Source organism: Cavia porcellus, unplaced genomic scaffold (genome assembly GCF_034190915.1).
Source record: "Cavia porcellus strain 051 isolate PalLab524CR breed Dunkin Hartley unplaced genomic scaffold, mCavPor4.1 scaffold_33, whole genome shotgun sequence".
NCBI classification, from domain to species: domain Eukaryota; kingdom Metazoa; phylum Chordata; class Mammalia; order Rodentia; family Caviidae; genus Cavia; species Cavia porcellus.
This window is the reverse complement of record NW_026947516.1, coordinates 12368350-12387662: the sequence shown is the minus strand read 5'-3', so window position 1 is coordinate 12387662 and position 19313 is coordinate 12368350. Positions and strand designations below refer to the sequence as shown.

Below are 19313 nucleotides of genomic sequence, written 5' to 3'. Positions count from 1 at the left end.
ACTCTGGCTCATTTTTTTAACAGAATATTTAAGAAACTAAAAGGCAGTAAACAAAGAATTACTCTGGATTTGTAAAAATATTTCCCAGGCCCATTCTTAATCATTCCTGACTATATAAGGACTTGGCTTCCACATTTACATGGCTTCATTTTAGATCAGGAAGCTCAGGAGCTTAATGCTAATCTTTATTTTTGTCAAGTAGAATTTGTACATTAAGCAAATCACATCACCATGTTTCTATTTTTTAATGGATCTCCTATACTGATTTAAAGAATATCAGCAGTTTAATGAACTCTCATATACTGTACTTCATGATACTTAAAACTGACCCAAGACAGGACCAGTGTCTGCTGTTAGCCTTTAAAAAGAATTTTGTTGGGGGAGTAGGATGATGGGATGGGATCCTGTGAAGTCTGTCTCTGGTAGAGCACCCTAGTAGACAGGTTTCCCAATATTGGGGAAAAAATAACTTAAACTTAGGTGAATTTGCAGCCCCTCCCAAGATTACCACCATGTTTTCTTTAAAGTGGAATTATACCAACACTTCTATGTCACTTGTAGACTACCCTCCAAAAGACCCAGCTTCCCACAAGTAGGGGACATACCTTTGGCAATTTTGCACTCTCAGTATGATGCTGAGTGGACACAAACACTTCAGGAATGTTAACTTGTGAATTCAGAGAAATATTAAATGTCGATGTGCAATCCCAGCCGGGACCTCCCTAGTCTGCTAATAGCCTGATGTATAGTGAGATGTTCTGCTTCTGAACAGTGCTAGTTTCACAGAAAAAGACTTGAAGTTTAAAATACCACATGGTCCAAAATGAATTTCATGGTACACATGAGAACTCCTATCAGAGCAAAGTCCTGCATGTAGTGAGGGGTGCGTATAACTGGGGACCTTGTCACGGAGTTTACCGAACAGTTTCCTTTCAACAATGTCTGCGTCAAAAAATGCCAGAGCTCTGAAAATAGGGTGAATCCTTGCATGAGGTTTTACCCTCCGTTTCCAATTACAATGCTTAGTTTCTCATAATGCCTTATCCTGTACTCAATCAATAGCATTTAGAACCAGAAAAGGCCAGCAGTAACTGGTTTTTGGTGTAGTTTAAAAATATGCAAGGAATAGATGAAAAAACGGCTTCCTCAAGTGGGGAAGACTCTGTAGATGAGTCTGAAGGAACAATTACTCAAAAAGTTACTACGAAAATATTTTTCAAATCCATTGACTATCAGCTTTATTTAAAAAATATAAATATTTGACATGTACAACTTAAAATTGTTGATTTTTTAAAATCCCACACAGAACTGACATAACAGAGAAATCCACAGCAAGATAATCATTCAGACTGCCAGTTCCATCCACTAATTTAACACTAGTTTTCAGGAAAAATGAAAGATTTAATGTTAACAGCAATGAAGAAAAAACAATGATTTGCAACATGCTGCTATAATTAGAATAACCAGTCTGTGGATTACTGAAACAAAGAATTCCAACAGCAAATTTAGAGCTTCCTTAAAACAAAAACAAATTCAAGACTCTGAATTGATGCAAATACTCTACATTTGAGGAAAAACACTCTTCTTGTGAACTTTAACCCACAGCCGAATGTCCTCATGGTTTACAGAGGGATCAGCTCTGGCTCTGTGACTTCAGCCGTGCTCTCAGGGTTTGGATTCAGCCGACTGGAAGGAAAGCTCCCCGGCTGGGAAGGAATGGAACTCCAGGTTGGGATGACCTGTCAAATGCCAGGGACAATGATACCTGTTTTGGGGGAAGCAGACTTACAAATTAGAATTATAGGAATAAAGAGGAAAAATTTAAAGTTAAAATACGTGTTCAAAATATGTGGATTACTGCTTCCCGGTGGCTTAAATTTCTATAACAAGGTCCGGTGTGAAAAACTCACTTAATGAAAATTTGGAGAGCTGAGACATGCTTATTCTTGCTGAATACATTTGCAGTATATACCTTTACATTTCATTCAGGGCTACTACTACATTGCAGGGTCTTTAGAATTGCTGGTCATTTTTTAAAAAGTGTAACTATGTCTTGTTTCTAAGTTTCAGTTATAATACTTGACCACGAAAAAGTTCATGAACATTGCACTGAATTTCAGGTTTTACATCTCATTCCTGAAAAAAACAAGACAACTCTGAACATTTTTCAAAAGTTCTTTTACAGCAGTTAAGACTTTTTTTAGATGAACTAAACAAGCAATAGCGAAGTTAAAGGGAAAGCCAAAAGACTGCTGCCCACCTGAATGAAGAGGGAGGAAAACTTAAAATGGTCTGCTATGGAGTGCAAGGCAAACAGGACTCAGAGGTTAATGGAGAGGGTGTCTCTCACTAAGTAAACGATGAAATGTGTCTGCCCACTTCAAACTCTTCTTAAATCATGAGTGGGACTCAGTTTAGGGAAATAGTATAATGTACACTTCAGAAAAAAAATAGTTTATATTTTTCCATCACAAATAAAACATTGGTTATGACGTCCAGCGCCACCAAGCAACCTTCATTCTGTCCCATACAGCAGAAAGCGAATCCAAGGCGGGGCGCACATCCAGGATGGTGAACTGGTAGTTCTCGTTCACTTCGCCACCATCATAGTAATCGATCACGTATCTAACTTCCGTCCCGCAGCGGTTGATGATCCAATCATGCCTGTCAAAAGGCAACTCATACCTAGGAGAGAATGCCGGTGAGTGCTAAGGGCTGCTTGTGCATTGGGTCCTGGTTTAAAGAGCACGAGAGACTGAGAACCAGCACCTGCCTGCTTCCTGTAGTACACAGCTACCCAGGAAAGTGAGGTGCAGAGTTGCAGTCTAAGCGCTAAGGGGACATGGCACTAAAGAACAGTGGTGAGTCCAGATCAGGTGACAGCTCATTTGTCTACAAAGGAGTAACCTCCATGGGAAACAGACCAGGAGAGAAGGTCAGCTGAGCCTGCAGCAGCGCGTGCGTGCTAATGCTCTGAGCTGTACCGGGGAGGGGCACTACGTGGACGGATCCAATAATTACAAGAGTGAGAGGAAGGGTCCAAGAATATAGAACTCTGTTGAGTCCTTCAATAGCACCCTCACCTTACAGCTATATCCTAACTGACCCGCCCAATCAATGAGTGAACTTCAGAGAGAGGAAACCTGCAGCTGAATACTGAATTTTAGAAGACAGAACGGTAGTTCTTAGGTTCTTTGGTTCTGGTGCCAACAGAAAGCTGGTTCTGCTCTGAGGAATGTAAAATAATATCTCTGCAGACACTTACCCCATCCAGGAACGAATTTTGGCCCTTGGTGAATACTGCTTTGCTTTCCCTCCGAATCGGATCAATGAGGGACCACAAGGACACTCCCTAGAAACCGTAAAGAAATCTCCTAAACATTTTCTTTCCTGTGACAAAGATGATCTTCCAGTTCGTCAGTAATATACATGTTTCAGTATATGTATTAGACAACATTTACAGAGAATGGTAAGTGTGAGAACAATTCAAAGGCCTTTTTCCTGTTGGTTGTGAAGGTTCCTCTTTGCTTCTGGGTCATGTACATTTCAACCTCATCCCTCTCCTCCAGACATCTGCACTGAGTCTCCGCAGCAGCCAGGCATCAGGGCCTTTCCACATGGAGCAGGGGGGTGGGGGCATTCTCAGAAAGAACTTCTCTTTCACATAGATGAGCGGGGCTTCTTGTCAGACAAACACAAGTAAGTTCTGCACGCTCAGCCTTCTGTATTTGTGGGCTTCAGAACCACAGACTCAAACAACTGCAGAGTGAACATACTTGGGAGAAACAAAACTGCACTTGTACTAAACACAGAGAGGTTTTTACACTGCATAGGTATTGTAAGTAATGCAGAGATGATTTAAAGTATGAAGAAGGACATATACAGGTTACATGCAAATCAAAAGCCATTTTATACAAGGAACTTGAGCATCTGTAGATTCTGGTATCTTTGGGAGTCGGAATGAATCCTCCACAGATACTGTGGAACTACTGCTCTTTTATTTCACTTCAAACCAATTAACAGTCTTTATAAACCAAGAAAAATGATAGATGAATGCCTAAGACCTAGTTGCAATCAGTATTAGACTCGTTCCTTTGGCCAAGAGCTACACATAGAAGCTGAGGGGTAGAAAAGTCCTAGCTACAGAATTCATGTATGCTGCCCACAGATTCTGACTAAGGGCTCCCAAGAGTCAATCTTCTGCAGGCTCTGGGGTACCAGGCCTTGTAAAGGGCAAAGTCCAACCATATGACAGTCACAGAGCTTCTTCCCCAGTGGAGTAGGGAGGCAGTCAGGATACAAGTCCACTTGTTAGCATCCCCCTTGACAAACCAGAGTCTAGGCTTTACCTGTCTCTGTTAAATTTGAGAGAAAAAAGAGGAAGGCCCTTTCTTCCGCATGCTCAGCACAGGCAGAGAAAACCAGATCTGCCTCAGCCAGCTGGGCGCCACCACCAGCAGGACCTTTCCTCCAAGCACTCAGCATGGGCAAAGAGCCAGCCTGCCAGGCACTGCCACCAGAAGGACCTTTCCTCTGTGTGCCCAGGAGACAGATCCACCTCTGCCTGCTATGCACCACCACCAAAGCCCACATTCTGCAGGCACAGGCGGCCAGTGTGGAGAGACAGAAACATCATATTCACCTTCACCTTCAGGGAGCTGCCACCAGAAGTTTCCTTCCTGCAGGCAGCCAGCAGGAGCAGGGACACACAGCCAGGTAAGCCTTGTGCATCTGTAGGCCACCATTTGAGGCCCTTGGTTCCCTCAAGCAGCCATCATTCAGTAGCAGAATCACACTCCTGTGTCTGCCACCATCATGGGAATCCCAGTGTAGACACACAGGCTGAGAGAAGCATTCCCACCTCCATGCACCCCTGATCATCAGCAAAGCCCCTGTGTAGCTCCAGAGGTCTGGAGAAGCCTCCTCCATGCCCTGCAACCTCCTTGTAAATCTGGAATTAGAGGAACCCCAGGTGCCTGTCCCAACCCCCTACACTGCCTAGGGGCAGCCAACGTGGGAAGTGCCTGGGGCCTCACAACCAGCTTGTTGGGAGGAACCCAGGAGAATGTCAAGACAAGGAGCAAAAGGCAAACTCAGACCTCTGCTCCACACAGAGTAAGTCTGGGAGATAGTCATGGACGAAAACGGAAGTGGCACACCAGAAATCTCTAAGAGGCTAGCAACTGAAGTAAAGAAAACAACTTCATGAGATTGTAAAAGTAATCCAATCAGAAATAATGTCTCAGGTAAAAGAAGAAATCACAAACATACTGAAAGAATTGTTCAGCAGGTCTAAAGAAGACAGAGACAATAAAGAGGAGCATAGGAAAATGATGGAAACCTTGAATAGATGTAGAAAGTAATTACAATGCATGAAACAGATTCAAAAAGAAATGTAGGAAATTAAAAATTCAATCAAAAGCTGGCAAAACTGCTTGAAAGAGACTGAAGATAGATTTTCAAACCTTGAAGACAGGATTGCAGCTAGTGATCATGAAAGGAAAGATCTCTTAAAAATAACACAGAATCAGGAAATAATGGTTGCAAGATAATGCAGATAAGCATAATTTAAGAGTGATAGGTATCAATGAAGAAGCAGGGGTCAATACAAATGAAATTAAAAAGATATTCACAGAAGTACCAGAAGAAAACTTCCCAAACATGGGAAAAGGATCTGGCATGCAAATAAGGTAGCCTAGAGGACTCTAACTAGCCATAACCAAAGTAAATCTACACCCAGACATATAATAAAGATCCCAGAAATTCAGCACAAGAACTGAATATTAAAAGCTGTTAGAGAAAAGAGATAGATCACCTATAAAGGAAAACCAATCAGAATCACAGCAGGCTTGTCAACACAAACCATTAAGTCAAAAACAGTTTGGAGTGAAGTGTTTTAAACCCAAAGAAAACAACTTCCAACTCAGATTGATCTACCGAGCAAAACTATCTTTCAAAATGGATGGAAAAATAAGATACTTCCATGATAAAGAACAACTGAAGGAATTCATGACTACCAAACCAACCTTACAGAGAGTGCTAAAGAATATTCTAGAGAGAGATAAAGATGACCATGGTTCCAGGAACAGCAGCAGAAGAGGACTGTCAAACAAGACAGGCAATTCAATGAAGGGGAAAAGTGGAGGGTCAACAACAGAATGATAGCTAGGCAGAGACAATCCAATGTATGCTGGCTGTAACCATTAATGTAGATGGCCTCAGGTCAGCAATAAAAAGAAACACAGGGAGAGTGGATCAAGAAACAAGATCCAGGGGCTGGGGATTTAGCTCAGCAGCATAAGCATCTGCCTTGCAAGCAGGCTGTCGTGAGTTTGATCCCCGGTACCAGAAAAAAGAAAAGAAAAAAAAAAAAAAAGTGAAGAAACAAGACCCACCGATATACTGTATACAAGAAATACATCTAACTGGAAAGCAAATTCATACACTAAAAATCAAGGGAGAGAAAACAATTGTTCCATGTGACAGGCAACTAAAACAAAAAAAGCAAGAGTAACTTGTCCATCAACTGCAGAATGGGTAAGAAAGATATATATATTTCCATGCAGTAGAAAGCTACCTAGCTATAAAGTAGAATAATCTCAAGGCTCCTGTAGGTTAATGGATGCAAGTGAAGATCATATTCATGGTCGAAACAGTTCGAACTCATATGCGTGAACCCTAGCATAAGAAACAAAAGGAGTTAATGGGATCCAAAAACAAAGTAGTTAATGTAAGAGCAAGGGGGAGGAAATACCTAGGAGGGAAAGGTGGAAACTACTGTCAGTTTCTTATTGTCTCATCTTGAACTCTTGAATTGTTAACACAATTTTGTTAGGTTTGACTTTGTTCTGTCTTGTTTTGTTAGATTTCATGCTGTCAGATTGTAGGGGCCCCTATTATGAATATAATGGGGCACTTTATGGAAATCATGGTTTCCTATTATATTGCTTTGAAGTCTTATAATGCTTTCATACATTGGTTTTATTCTGTTTTGTTTGATTTTATTATGTGTGATGATATGAACAGCTATTTTAAAGAAAACATTATGGTAGCCATTGCTGATTTATTATCATCTTGTTTTGAAGTCCTACCATGCTTTTGTTCTTCTGTTTTGATTGGTTCTATTCTGGTGTGTTTTATCTGATTTTATTATGTGTGATGGTATAAACACATTTTTAGAGGAAAATGAGATATTATAGTAGCCATTGTTAATTTTCTGCTATTTGGTTTTTAAGTCCTATAATGCTTTCATTCTTTTGAATGGTTTTATACTACTTTTTTATGTTTGATATTATTGTGTGTGAAGGTAGGCTCAACTATTTCAAAGAAAAGAGACATTATGGTAGCTACTTTTGATATCTGGTTGTCTTGTGTTGTGTTGCTTGCATTGTTCTATTCTGATTTGCTTTGTTCTATTCTTCTGTTGTAGTCTCTTTAAAATAAAAAAATTAAAAACAGAGACAGAAAAGAATCCAGAGCAGCAAAAAAGAGCCCCATTCAAGGATCATGTGAACTACTGACTGCTTCTTTTAGAACTTGCTCCCTATCTCTTCTCAGGAGGATATCACGACAAAGAAGGAAAGTCAGTCTAAGCAAACTTTCTCCTAGAGACCTCTGTGTAGCTTCTGCAACACACTTCTCCGGCCTGCACCATGGGTGGTACCTGCATGACTGTTCCATGCAGCCCACACCATTCAACGGGACTGTCCCATGGTGCCTGTTTGGACAGTTAGGCATACCACTAGTGGATGAGTCACCCAGCAGTAAGATGCAGGAATCACGGGCCAGTGTGAAGGTGTTAAGAGCCTATCTAATTCTGCGTGACCTCTAGAAGATGACTTGGGAAGGAGCTGAAACCAACAAACTGCGGTGTCCCTTTGCTCTTGTCCCATAATCAAACTATAAGTAATCAGCAGGTGGTTTTGATTAGAGCACACTTTCAACTTCAGTCACTGTAGACAATGTGTGGTGACCCAGAAGTTCACCCCTGTAGGCCACAGGTCACTGATGGAAACATGGTTGCAATGTTAGTCTCGCTTTTTGGGCACTGACCCCAGGCCTGGGGCCTGGCCAGTGACAGCCAGGAAGAGCTACTAGTGAACCACATTAAATATTAAAGTATTTAAAACAAACAAAGTGAACACCTTAAAAAAATCAGTCACTAGATTTTTGCCAAGAGACAAATGAGTCCCATTCTGTAAAGGGTCTGCCATGTGAAGGGGTGATTATGATGCGCTGTGTTTCTCTGCACAGACAGCTCCACTCCTGCTCCTCTGGAAGCAGAGTCCTGAACCAGTAGCAGCAGAATCGAGTGCTCTAGGAAAGCCATGTCTGGGCTCATCTCACATGCACTCGGTCAGACATGGTAAGGCTGGAGGTTGGCACTGAGGGTCGGAATAAACCTAGCTGGAATCTCGCCTCTGCCAGCACGTACCTGTCTGTATCTCCCTCCTTACCTCGAGAAAGGGGGCCCTTGGCAAGGCACCTCCTTGAGGATTCAATAAATGCTGCTGAAGAAACAAAACTGTTTCTCACTTCCCTTGGGGCAGACAGCACTTTAGTTTACTAGCTCTCTTCCCATGTGCTCTGCTTTTAATGGACAAAGACACTCCTTTCTGCGTGAATTGGGGCAAGGTAATGGCATCACGGGCCCTCTTCCTAGAGCAGGCGAGAAAAGGAGTCACAGTTTCCTGCTGGTGATTTCTGGGACAGTAGCTCCTGAAACTCAGCCAGCATTACATGCAAAAGTCAAAGCAGTCACATGAAGAGGCCAGGAGCAGGTGCTCTGGAGGATGGCCAGCATCATTTGCCTCTAGCCTATAGCTCTGTGCCAACCCTGACCACTGAGTCAGCAGCTGAGGCCCTGGATGTCAGGGAGCATCTATGCTCTGTCCTTTCCACATTCTGGACCCACCTGGTCCACAGCTGAATAAAATATTGCTACTTTTTTAACTTAAGAAGGGGGAATCTGCCCCGTAACAATTGTCACTGGATCGTGCCTGCTATGTGAATGTTTTATTTGAATAAAAAAGTATTTAAGTAAAATGTTAAATGTTAAAACTCTAGAAAGTTGAGACGACATAAAAAGATGCTACTTTTTTTTTTAAGATCTCAAACATACTTACGCAGCATGAAGGGCTTCCCACTTCAAAATCTCCTTCCAGGCCTGCTCGTTATTCTGATTGTGAATCTTTATGATATTATACATATCTTTCTGACTAATATCCTCATCCTTCCACTTCCACCTATGAAAGGACATTTGATAAAATTTGATAAATTCTACTGACAATGTCAAAAAGTTAATCCACACATTCATATGATGACTTATTAAACATTTCTCTTCATAAAAGAACTAAGAATGTTCATTTTCTCTGAATTTAATGGGTTTAAGACTTATTTTCAAGATTTACTCATGACTGGAACAGGCTATAAATCCAACATTACTATACCTAAGTACAGTGGAATCAAAGATTAAAGGTTCACCTTAGTCTCATTTCACTGAGTCTCTAAAAGCCAAATTTAAGAGAACCAACCATTTTTAAGGTGACACTTTAACAGCTGGAATTGTTGATTAATATGTCACTAATTTTTTCTAAGCATTTTATATAGTAGGTATTTTATTTTTAAAAACTATTACTGGCTATGATGAATAGATTTACATGTCAACCTGATGGAGTCATGGAATGCCCGGATACATGGCCAAACATTTTTCTTGGACAGTGGTGGCAAATCTATGACACACGTGCAACAGTGGGGGGTATTGCTGAAAACTCTAGAAGGTTGCCATCCCTGTCCTAGCCTATCAGTGAGGGGAATTTGAGTGAGATTACTGTGTGAAGCAGCAAACTGAGTACAACAGACTGCCCTACTCAACTGGACAAGTGGCACCCACTCAGTCACAGGCCTTCATGTAACAAAAGTAGGAAAGAAGGAACTCCTCCTGCCTGACTGCCAGAGCTGGGACATGAGTCTTCCCTGTGTTTGGACTTGCATGAAAACGCTGGCTCCTCCTGAGCTTTGTACCTGCCAGTTTACAGACCAGAACTGACTCTATTAGCTCTCCCAGTTTTTGGGGCTTTGAACTTGAACTAAAACTGGGTCTCTGCAGGTCTTAGGATGCGACGGCTTCCACAATCAGTTCTTTGTAACAGCTCCCTCCCTGCCTTCCGTCTTTTACACATATTTGCACATCCTGTTTGTTCTGTTTCTTTGCACTTCTGTTCTGATGGGTCTGAACATTCCATTGGTTACTATAACCTGATTACTCATAAAAAACTTACAGTATGATTTTGGGGAAACAAAACACTTTAACATTTAACTCACATACACATTTGATGAGTAAATTTATGTTCTAAATAATATGTTCACTTACCCTTTCCTTAACATTGCATTCCAGAACATCTGTTCTGAAGGGTAGACCCACTTTTTCTCAGAGTCTGCTCTTGGAATGGATGATTCTTCTCTGACCGTAGACAAAGCAAATGGCTGATCTGGGGCTGGTGTTTGATTAGGTGGTGGCATCTGAAGGAAACAAGTAATATGCTTTTTAAATGCTAGAATTATGTACAAAGTAAATACAGGTAATATGATTACTACAAGTTCTTCCTGGAAAGCGACTCATTTTGTGCAAAGCCCATGCTCCCCATTAAATGGGTGACATGAAAAATTCAAACCTCCCTGATATTCAGTTTTGAAGCTTCACAACTCTGAAGCTGTTTTTCCCCAAGTTCTCATAAAAGGTAAATAAATGGTAGTTAAGAGTTTTGGTCTCTCTCCTTTGAACAAACTTTGAAGCAATGGCACCAAGGAAAAAGAAGCAAAAGCAAATATGATGATCTGCAGGAATTTTTTTTTCTGTTTTTGAGACCAGGTCTTGTTATGTAGTTCAGCCTGGCCTTAAACTTACTATGTAGCCCAGGCTGGCCTCAAACTCATGGCAATCCTACTGTCTCAGCCTCCCGAGTGCTAGGATTACAGGTGAGCACCACCATACCCATCTGTTATCTTCAAGGCATTTCTAAAGACCTCCTCATGACAGGATTTTAAAAAACAACTATTTGCTCTTCACTCTTCTGAGGTATTCTCACAGACAACATGTACAATGCTATTTTTAAAAAATATTCTTTACTTTTATGATCCTGAAAATGCCTTCCCCCTTTCAGCTGAGCACAGGATAGAGATGGGTATTTGCATGTCAGCCCTGCCAGAGCAGAGGTGGGAAGAATCCCTTCTCACACACAGAAATGAGCAGCGCTATTACACCAACACCTAGCCTAAGAGGGGTCTCTCATCCTCAGCACTGCTGCCTTACAAGGCTAGACAGCTCTTAGTTGTGCGGGGGCTATTTTGAATACTGTAGATTGCTGAGTACCATCCTTGGTCTCTAACCCCTAGTACCATTCTTCCCTGGTTGTGACAACCAAAACTGTCTGTAATCATAGCTGACTCACCCCAGGGTGAGAACCACTGGCCTAGAACTTCTTTTCCAATCAGCAGTATGAGGGATTTTCTACCAGTTCCACACTAATAATGCAAAAGCTCAGCCACCACATGGCCCCTTGTTAGAATAATGATAAGAGCATGTCCAGTGTGGTAAGTACTACACTGCCTACAGGCCTTATCACCACAAGGTGTTTAAGGACACAGGGCTGAGGTGAGTGAGAGTCAGTTTTGCTCTGCTAATACCTAGCTGAGCGATGTTGGCTAATTGCTTGCCCTCTCACTCTCAGTATCTTCAGCTCTAAACTGAGGGCACTAAAAATACTATGTAAAGCTGTAATGAGGCTAAAGAAGAGAATGGGAAGTGCTTGGCTTAAATGCTAGGAAAAATGCCAAAACAGAAGCCAGCTGATGTTAATATTCTGATGACATAAAATAATCCCTTGGGGGAAGAGTCTGGATTTGTAAGATTCTAAATGTTGTAAACCACTAGGCCATTAGGGACAATCTAGATAAGTGATTTACTGGGGGTGCTCCAGGCAATGCCTAGACATCTTTGGCTATCACATTTTGGCTAATATTCTCCTGGAATCCAGTGCTTAGAGGCCAGGGATGCAACTGCACATCCTACAGGACACAGTACACAGTACACAGGTTGTCTTTGAGAGTACAAAAACATTCCTAAGATGTTCCAGAAAAAAGAGATGAGCATGGATTACCAGATTTGAAGGATCCAGGTTCTCCTTATCGGCCCTGGCATGGGTAAAGGGGCACTCCACATAGTCGTACGCTCGATCCTGGTGGGCAGGCACAGAGTAAGTTTTGCTGTCACTAGTTGGACTGGATGGTTCCTCACTTACTGGACAGCCTGAAATAAGATTAAAATGGTGTCACCTAGAAAGTACGACATCTGGCTCATTCTGTAGGGGCCCTAAAAAGGTGAAGTTCTGATTACAGTATGAAAAACTGGGCTTCTTCTGTTGAAAGCTGGCACAAACTAAGCTAGCTAACATTCAAAAATGCTGAAGATGAGAAGGCTTTGTAAACTTACTTTCCTATTCCCTAGCACATCTCCAGCAAAAATACACCAAAAAAATCTCAGCTGTGAGAGAATCTAAAGAAGGAGCCAGGCCACATTTCACCGTGTCTCCTTGACTTCCACTCATTATTTCCAGACAATCTCAGGCCTAGTGAGGAAGCAGTGGCAGTTCAAGCAGCCTTTACTGATGCACTCTCTCGGGTACTGGGAACAGGAGAAAAAAATGAGCAGAGGAGACTTCAGAGAGGCTGCTGGAGAAAAATCTCAGCACCACTCTTCTGTGTTTCACTCCAAGACACAGGAAAGTACCACTTGGCCAAGGTGCTATTCCTTATTGGCAGAGAGCAAGAGTTTAGCAAGAAAAAGCAGACATTAAAGAAAATGACCCACAACCCAATTAGGCCTCAGATGCTTCTAAAACGAGAAAACTGGTGCTTAATGAGTGGAACACCAGAAAGGGGAATTTATGCCCAAGGATCCAGGGTACTGATCCAGGCACGCCTTGGGACTAAGAAGCCAATCTTATTAAAGCTGAGAGAAAGGACAGACACCTGGAGAACTGCAGCCTAGCACAGCAGCTGCTCTATAATGGAATCTCTGTTATCTTAGTTACTTTTCTGGTTGCTGAGACAAAATTCCTTGCACCTAAAGTTAAAGGAGAAAAGGTTTATTGTAGCTCAGTTTGTAGAGGTTTCAGTCCTCTGGCTCCAAGGAAGGGTGGTATAGCAGAGGGCATCACAGAGGAGCAACAGTCCATGGCAGGCAGAAAGCAGGAAGGCAGCAAAGCAGCAAAGTAATGAGGAACAGCAGCAGCCAGCCTGCCTTCTTTCAATCCCTTTATAGCTACCCAAGCTCCAAGTCCTTAGGGCAGGTAGCTCTCACCCATGATGGGCCTTTCCATTAGCCACACCCTGAACTATGCCAAACCAATCAATGGACTAACTTAGTAATCACACATTCTTAATTCCAGAATCACAAACCTTACATCTAGCTACCTCTAAAAAGCCCCACTTATGACCACATAAGGCTTTGAGGGGAGAGCTAGACCTAACTGTAACACCTGACTTAGGTAGCAACAGGAACTATGGGATACACTGAAGACTAGATGCTAGATACAGAAAAGATGAGTTTCCTTTCTTTTTCTTCCTTAGTTTCTTTTTCCAGGCCCTTATTCCCTAGTACCTCACTTTATGAGTAAAGACAGACTAGCTATACTTTCCCTCCCTACCATTCAAAACATCAACTCTGAGGTACTGATCCCAACTGGGTGTTAGAAAGAAAATAAGTGTTACACTTTTCACATTATATGGGCAACACCCCTTTTGATCTCCTACAAATACCTTCATTCTTTAGTAATGCCAATTAATTAGAATGACAACTCTCTAGAACAGATGGCAAATCAAAATCAAGAGAAGATATTCTGAATTCTTTGGGGACAGACATTCAGCACAAGAGCACACCTGCTTTATCTGATCTGCCTCCATTCCTGGAAGAAATGCCAGAAGACTTCTGTATGTGTCCTTGTTCAAGGTCACAGAATTTTCACTGGCTGTGTCGTTTTCTAGTCATGTGACCTGGAGCCTATCAGTTAGTAACTGACCTTTAGTTTCATTGACTGTAAAATAGGGAGAAAACCTGCCACAAAGGATTAAGATAAGAATATAAGCTTCATTAAATAAAGAGTTCAATGCTACTCTCTTACTACAGAAACAAACAAAAGAAAACCAATAGTGGGTGGCACAGAATGGGCAGTGACCGGGCTGGCCAAGGGAGTAAATGATTGGACCACAAGTAATGACACTCAGTCAGCAAACCATGTCATCTTTGCCCCTCATTTCGTACTGATTCAAACCAAACACTATTATGAACTACATGATAGACTTGCACCAATTAAAATCAGAAAATAGATTTTGCATTTTCACCCTTTCACTGAAAGAATGGACCACAAGTCCACCTGACAATAGCTTATTTTTACATAGAAGAGTACTGTGACTGATATGGGAGTCAAGATTATTTACTAAGGCAGCCAGATTTAGGCTAAGGTTTCTCAACCCTGGCATTCTTGATAACTGAGGCCAGATGATTTTTGTCAGGGGTCCAGTCTTGTGCATTGTAAATATTTAGTGGCACCCTAGTCTCCACTAGATGCCCAGAGTATCTCTCCTCTCTACTGTGACAACTGAAAGTTTCCCAACATAGGCAGATGTCCCTTGGTGAATGGAGTACTGCTCCTCCCACTTCCAGTTGGTAACTACTGATGTAGTCACACAGACAAACTTTAGGAAGGCAGGCTTATTTATGGAGCAATCATTATAGTCTCATTCATCTCAATCATCGTAACTGTGAAATGATACTATCATACTGTACACTCATCTTACAGATAACAGATTGAGACTTATGGAAGTAGCTTGTCTACATCACACAACTTGTAAGTGCCAATGTCAAGTGCTTCCCTTCCTTTAGGACCTTCTGAGGATTATCTGTTTTAATCATCTCAACAAAGGGTCAGTTACCTTGACTCTTCCTTTCATGCATTGGGCATCCTGAGGGTGGTGATGCTGTCTGATGATCTGAAGCTTTTGGGGTCTGAACTGCAACAGCAGGAGTAGATGCTGACAAACCCATGGCTGGAATCAAAGTGTTGACTCCAAACAATTTTAAATGTCCAGCTGCCGAAGTAAAGAGACAAATTAACGCTGATGGTTAGAATCGGACTATTCCCTCGTTACTGTAATATGGCTAATCCTTTTCTTCCTCCCTGTCATTCCTTGGGAACCTACTGGCAGGGCACTCACTTTAAGACACAGCTTTAAATACACTGACCCTTTTGGGAAATCCGTTGAAATCTAGGCCACCCTCTGGGGACACAATTCTAAGAGAGTGGGAATTTGGCGGTCGAAGCAGCGCGGTTTCTGGGGTTCCAAGTCACAATGTCGTGGTGGGGTGGGGGAGGGGAGGTATACTACCCAATACTCGACCTTCAGTCCCTAGGCTTTAGCCAGCAGTGTGGCACAGAAACGCGACTTCGGGGAAGGAAGGGAGAATGACAATAACAAACGGGGCGCTGCCAATTCTCCCCGCTCCAAGCTCGCTCGCCCCACCGGCTCCAGCCCGCGGTTCTCAGACCCCACCGGTCACTGTCAGCATCACCTTAGCCACCTGAGTCCTCCCCAGAGCTACCTCAAGCCGCCTGCTCCACCACTAGCCGCCAGCCCCAGTCAGAGACCAAGGAGCAACCACCGCCTACCACTACCTTCACCTCACCGGGTCACCGCTGTCGCTTCGGTCACAACTGGCGTGGTAGCTCAGCTTTCCTTCCTTTACCGAAGGCGGGACTTCCGGGCGCGTGGAGGCGGGCCTCAGGCCCAAGTGAAGAGGCTTCCGTCACTCACAGAAAATAGGTCCCACCCTCTCCACGTTTTGACCTATCACCGTGTGGGCCCACTCTGTGGCTCCGCCTCTGACGGTCGGGCGGGTTTTTCGACTCTTCAGAGCTGTCTGACAGAGTTTGCGTGGGATCCTGAGGCTGCCTTGGACAGATCTTTCCTATACATGATTTAGCGGCAGACGGGGTACTTTGGAGGAAGTTTTAAATTGCTGCTTTTTAAAAATGTAACCCTATCAGGTATTTTGCTTTTGCATTTTTACTTTTTAATTGGCATATATAATATTTGTATTTATTTACAAGGTAAAGTACCATAATTCAGTACATGTAGACTATGTATAATTAAATCAAGTCCCAGGAATGATTCAAGAAACATCAGTAAGTGTCTAGAGCTGTGGCTGGCTCCAGAGATACAAAAATAAACAAGATAGGATTCTGCCTCCAAAGCCGCCTTAACTGGGTGTGTGCACATTGGATGTCCGTATTTTCATTTAGCTCCAATAGAAATTTAGCATTTGCCGCCATCAGTAATGTAGGTAACAAATTCTGTGGATGGAGAATGTGAACACACCAGGTTGATTATTGATTACCAGGCATAGGGAGGAGGAAAATCTGTGGGCAAGAGAGGTTTCTATGGTTTCTGTGGAAAGGAACAAGTGAGGCAGGGTAATAAGTTTAAGACTGTCTAATTTGAATAACTTCAGTTAGTCATGGGGTACAGGGGCTACAGGCATACAGAGGCTGGGGCACAGGGGCTGCTTCCAGAATTTTGATACCTAGTCATGCAGTGATTAGGGTAGGTGTATTGTGCTTTAGAGTATGAGACCCCAATAAGGGAGGTGGTTGGAGATATGGACTTAATCAGCTTCCATGAAGGGGAAACAGTTACCCTCTAGCCAGGGCCTTGAAATTGGATCAATATAACATTTTAGAAAACTATATTAAACCTGCATATAGTGTATTTCCTGGGGAATCAGGGCTATTGTAATCACAAATCTTTTATTTTTTAATATGTTCCTGACTTTATATTTCAGTGCAATTGGATTCTTGTGTAGTTCCTTTTATTTTGTTGTATGCACATTAAAAACATTATTTTGGAAATGCTTTCATAGATTTCACCAAACTCCAAAGGGTCTAGGGCACAAGGAAGGGCAAAAATCCTTGCTAAGGACAAAGAAAGATGTACAAAGAACCATGTTTCTATCCCTATATATGTACATGCAGACATTTCTGTGGCAAGAAGAAATGGTTCTTGTAATGGTAATGAACAGGGGGTGGAGAGAAAAGGGAAGAGTATGTGTTAGCAATATTTTGTACAGGAAGAGATCCTAAAGCCAAATGTTAAATGAAGAATAGTATGTGGGTAAGAAGACTGGTGGAAACTCTTTCATGTCCTATTTCCACATTCTGAAGGCAAACACTTACTGCTTTTTAACTGTTCTGCTTTGTACCTTTCTCGTTCAACCAAAGAACATGCTAATATTGACATATACATCAACACACACACACACACACACTCACTGCAGTTTGAGGTTTAGTTAATTTCCATCACAGAGGGTGGTTAACAATGGAATTTTGATGCTTTCAGTCTCACCTCTCATTCCTCCTGACATGAGTGCACACAGAAACATATTTTTATCCTCGCCCCCATGCCAATGTTATATATAATTTTAGGTAAATTGGGAGTTAGTATTTATGTTATTATGACTATGGAAATGTTATTTGTTGCTAAGTTATATTAGTGATAGAGCTTTCTTGTAAAATGTTTTGCTAGAATTTAATGCTTGCCTTGTTTTCTTCTTATTGTCTAATTTGTAGATGAATGCCCTTTAGTTTCCTCTCAGCATTGTAACTCAGCATGATGCACTCAAACATATGAACAACTCTGTAGGTGTCATTTTTCCCTGAAGACTGCTATCCTAGGTAAGAACTAGATCCTTGCCATTTTGCAATTCCACAATCTTTTGCACTGGACTTCTGCCACTTGTCTTCTGGGATGCCCTTTCAATGTTTTCCTGTTGCGTGTTGGATCTGTGATTCCTGGATGCCATGTATTCTTTGCATTTTGGGTGGGGGCAAGCACATTAGCTTTAAGATCTTGAAAACCCAAAAATGTGTGTATTTTGCCTCCTTGCCTGCTTGGTAATTTGGGTTTATAATTCAAGGTCTGGAAAACATAGCATTGAGAATTTTAAAGGAGCTACTTTAGTGTCTTTTAATTTCCATTTAGCTGCTAAGAATTCAAAGGTCTTTTTTTTCTTCCTCAATATTTTGAAAATCTTCTCTTTCTTCTAAGTGACCTGAAAATATGTGCCTTGATATGGGCCTCTGCTTTCATTCATTTTATACTAGCTAGGACCGTGCAGTCTGGAAAGCCATTTCCTTCATGTTGGGGATAACTTCCTTTCTCCTTCTCTGATTTATTCCTGTTTTTTTAGCTTGTTGCTACTCATATGGTAGATTCCCTAGACTTAAAATCTAATTTTCTTGTATTTTCTCATATGTTTTTATCTGCTTTTCTAATTTGCCTATTTTTAGGAAATTTTAAAAATTTACAATCACTGATTTAGGTTTTCGGGAGCTATCACATTTTCAAATTCCAAGATGCATTTGTATATATTTGTATGTACAGAAGTCTTCCCTTGTACGTGCAGCATATGTTTTGAGACATCCTCCTGAAACTCCATAGTACCAAATCTTACATATAGTATATTTTCCTTATGCTTTGCTTCGTTTTACCATATGCTTCTCAAATAAGGTTGATTTTGCTGCCCCATCCAGATGGTATTTGGCAATATCTGGAGGCATTTTTGACTGTCATACTGGTGATATAGGTTGCTACTAGCAACAAGCAGGAAGAGGCCAGGGATAGTGCTTAATACCCTACAACACACAATAAAACTCTTGCAACAAAAAATTATCTGGCTCTAATATCAATGATATCAAAGTAGAGAAACTCTATTCTGAGAAAACCAAAAGCCAAAACTTCTTCCCCTTGATACCCAGCAGCTAGAGCATGAACTCCTACCTCCTCAGCTTGGCTGTACATGTGTGTGTGCACGTGAAATAGTGAGAGTAGGACTGAGTTGACTTATTACCCCTTCTTTTCTGCACCAAACCAACACAGTTGTTATTGTTTAAATGTAGATGTCCCCCAAAAGTCTCATGTGTTCAGAGGTGGGCTTTTAGAAGGGGATTGGGATCATGGAGGTGATACACTCAGTAGTTGAATCCACTGATAAATCCATAGCCAACTGTGCTGTTAGGAAGCGGGTCCTGGGGAGAAGTCAGTTTACTGGGGGAGTGACTTGGAAGGGATTATCTCTTGACATTCTTTTCCTATGTTGGAGCCAGCTGACCAAATCTTCTAAAAACCTTGAGCCAAAATAAAGCTCTTCTCCTTTAAATCTTAAGTGTGAGATATTTTTGTCCTAGTGATAAGGAAAGTAA

At 41.8% G+C, this 19313-nt stretch overlaps 1 protein-coding gene across 4 annotated transcripts; it reads right to left on the bottom strand.

Moving 5' to 3' along the window:
• Positions 1-1210: 1210 nt before the first annotated feature.
• Positions 1211-15837, bottom strand: LOC100714444 (holocytochrome c-type synthase). Of its 4 annotated transcripts, none has more exons than XM_013144712.3 (7): positions 15743-15837; positions 14992-15147; positions 12159-12307; positions 10373-10521; positions 9126-9245; positions 3266-3352; positions 1211-2685 (listed from the first exon to the last, which is right to left on the bottom strand). In XM_013144712.3, the coding sequence occupies exons 2-7, from the start codon at positions 15101-15103 to the stop codon at positions 2487-2489; spliced, it is 816 nt and encodes a 271-aa protein (XP_013000166.1). In that variant the 5' UTR covers positions 15104-15147; positions 15743-15837; the 3' UTR covers positions 1211-2486. The 4 variants fall into 4 exon arrangements, with proteins under 4 accessions (XP_013000166.1, XP_013000165.1, XP_013000167.1 ...); XM_013144711.3 differs by having other exon boundaries at positions 15732-15828; XM_013144713.3 differs by having other exon boundaries at positions 15726-15798.
• Positions 15838-19313: the final 3476 nt, after the last annotated feature.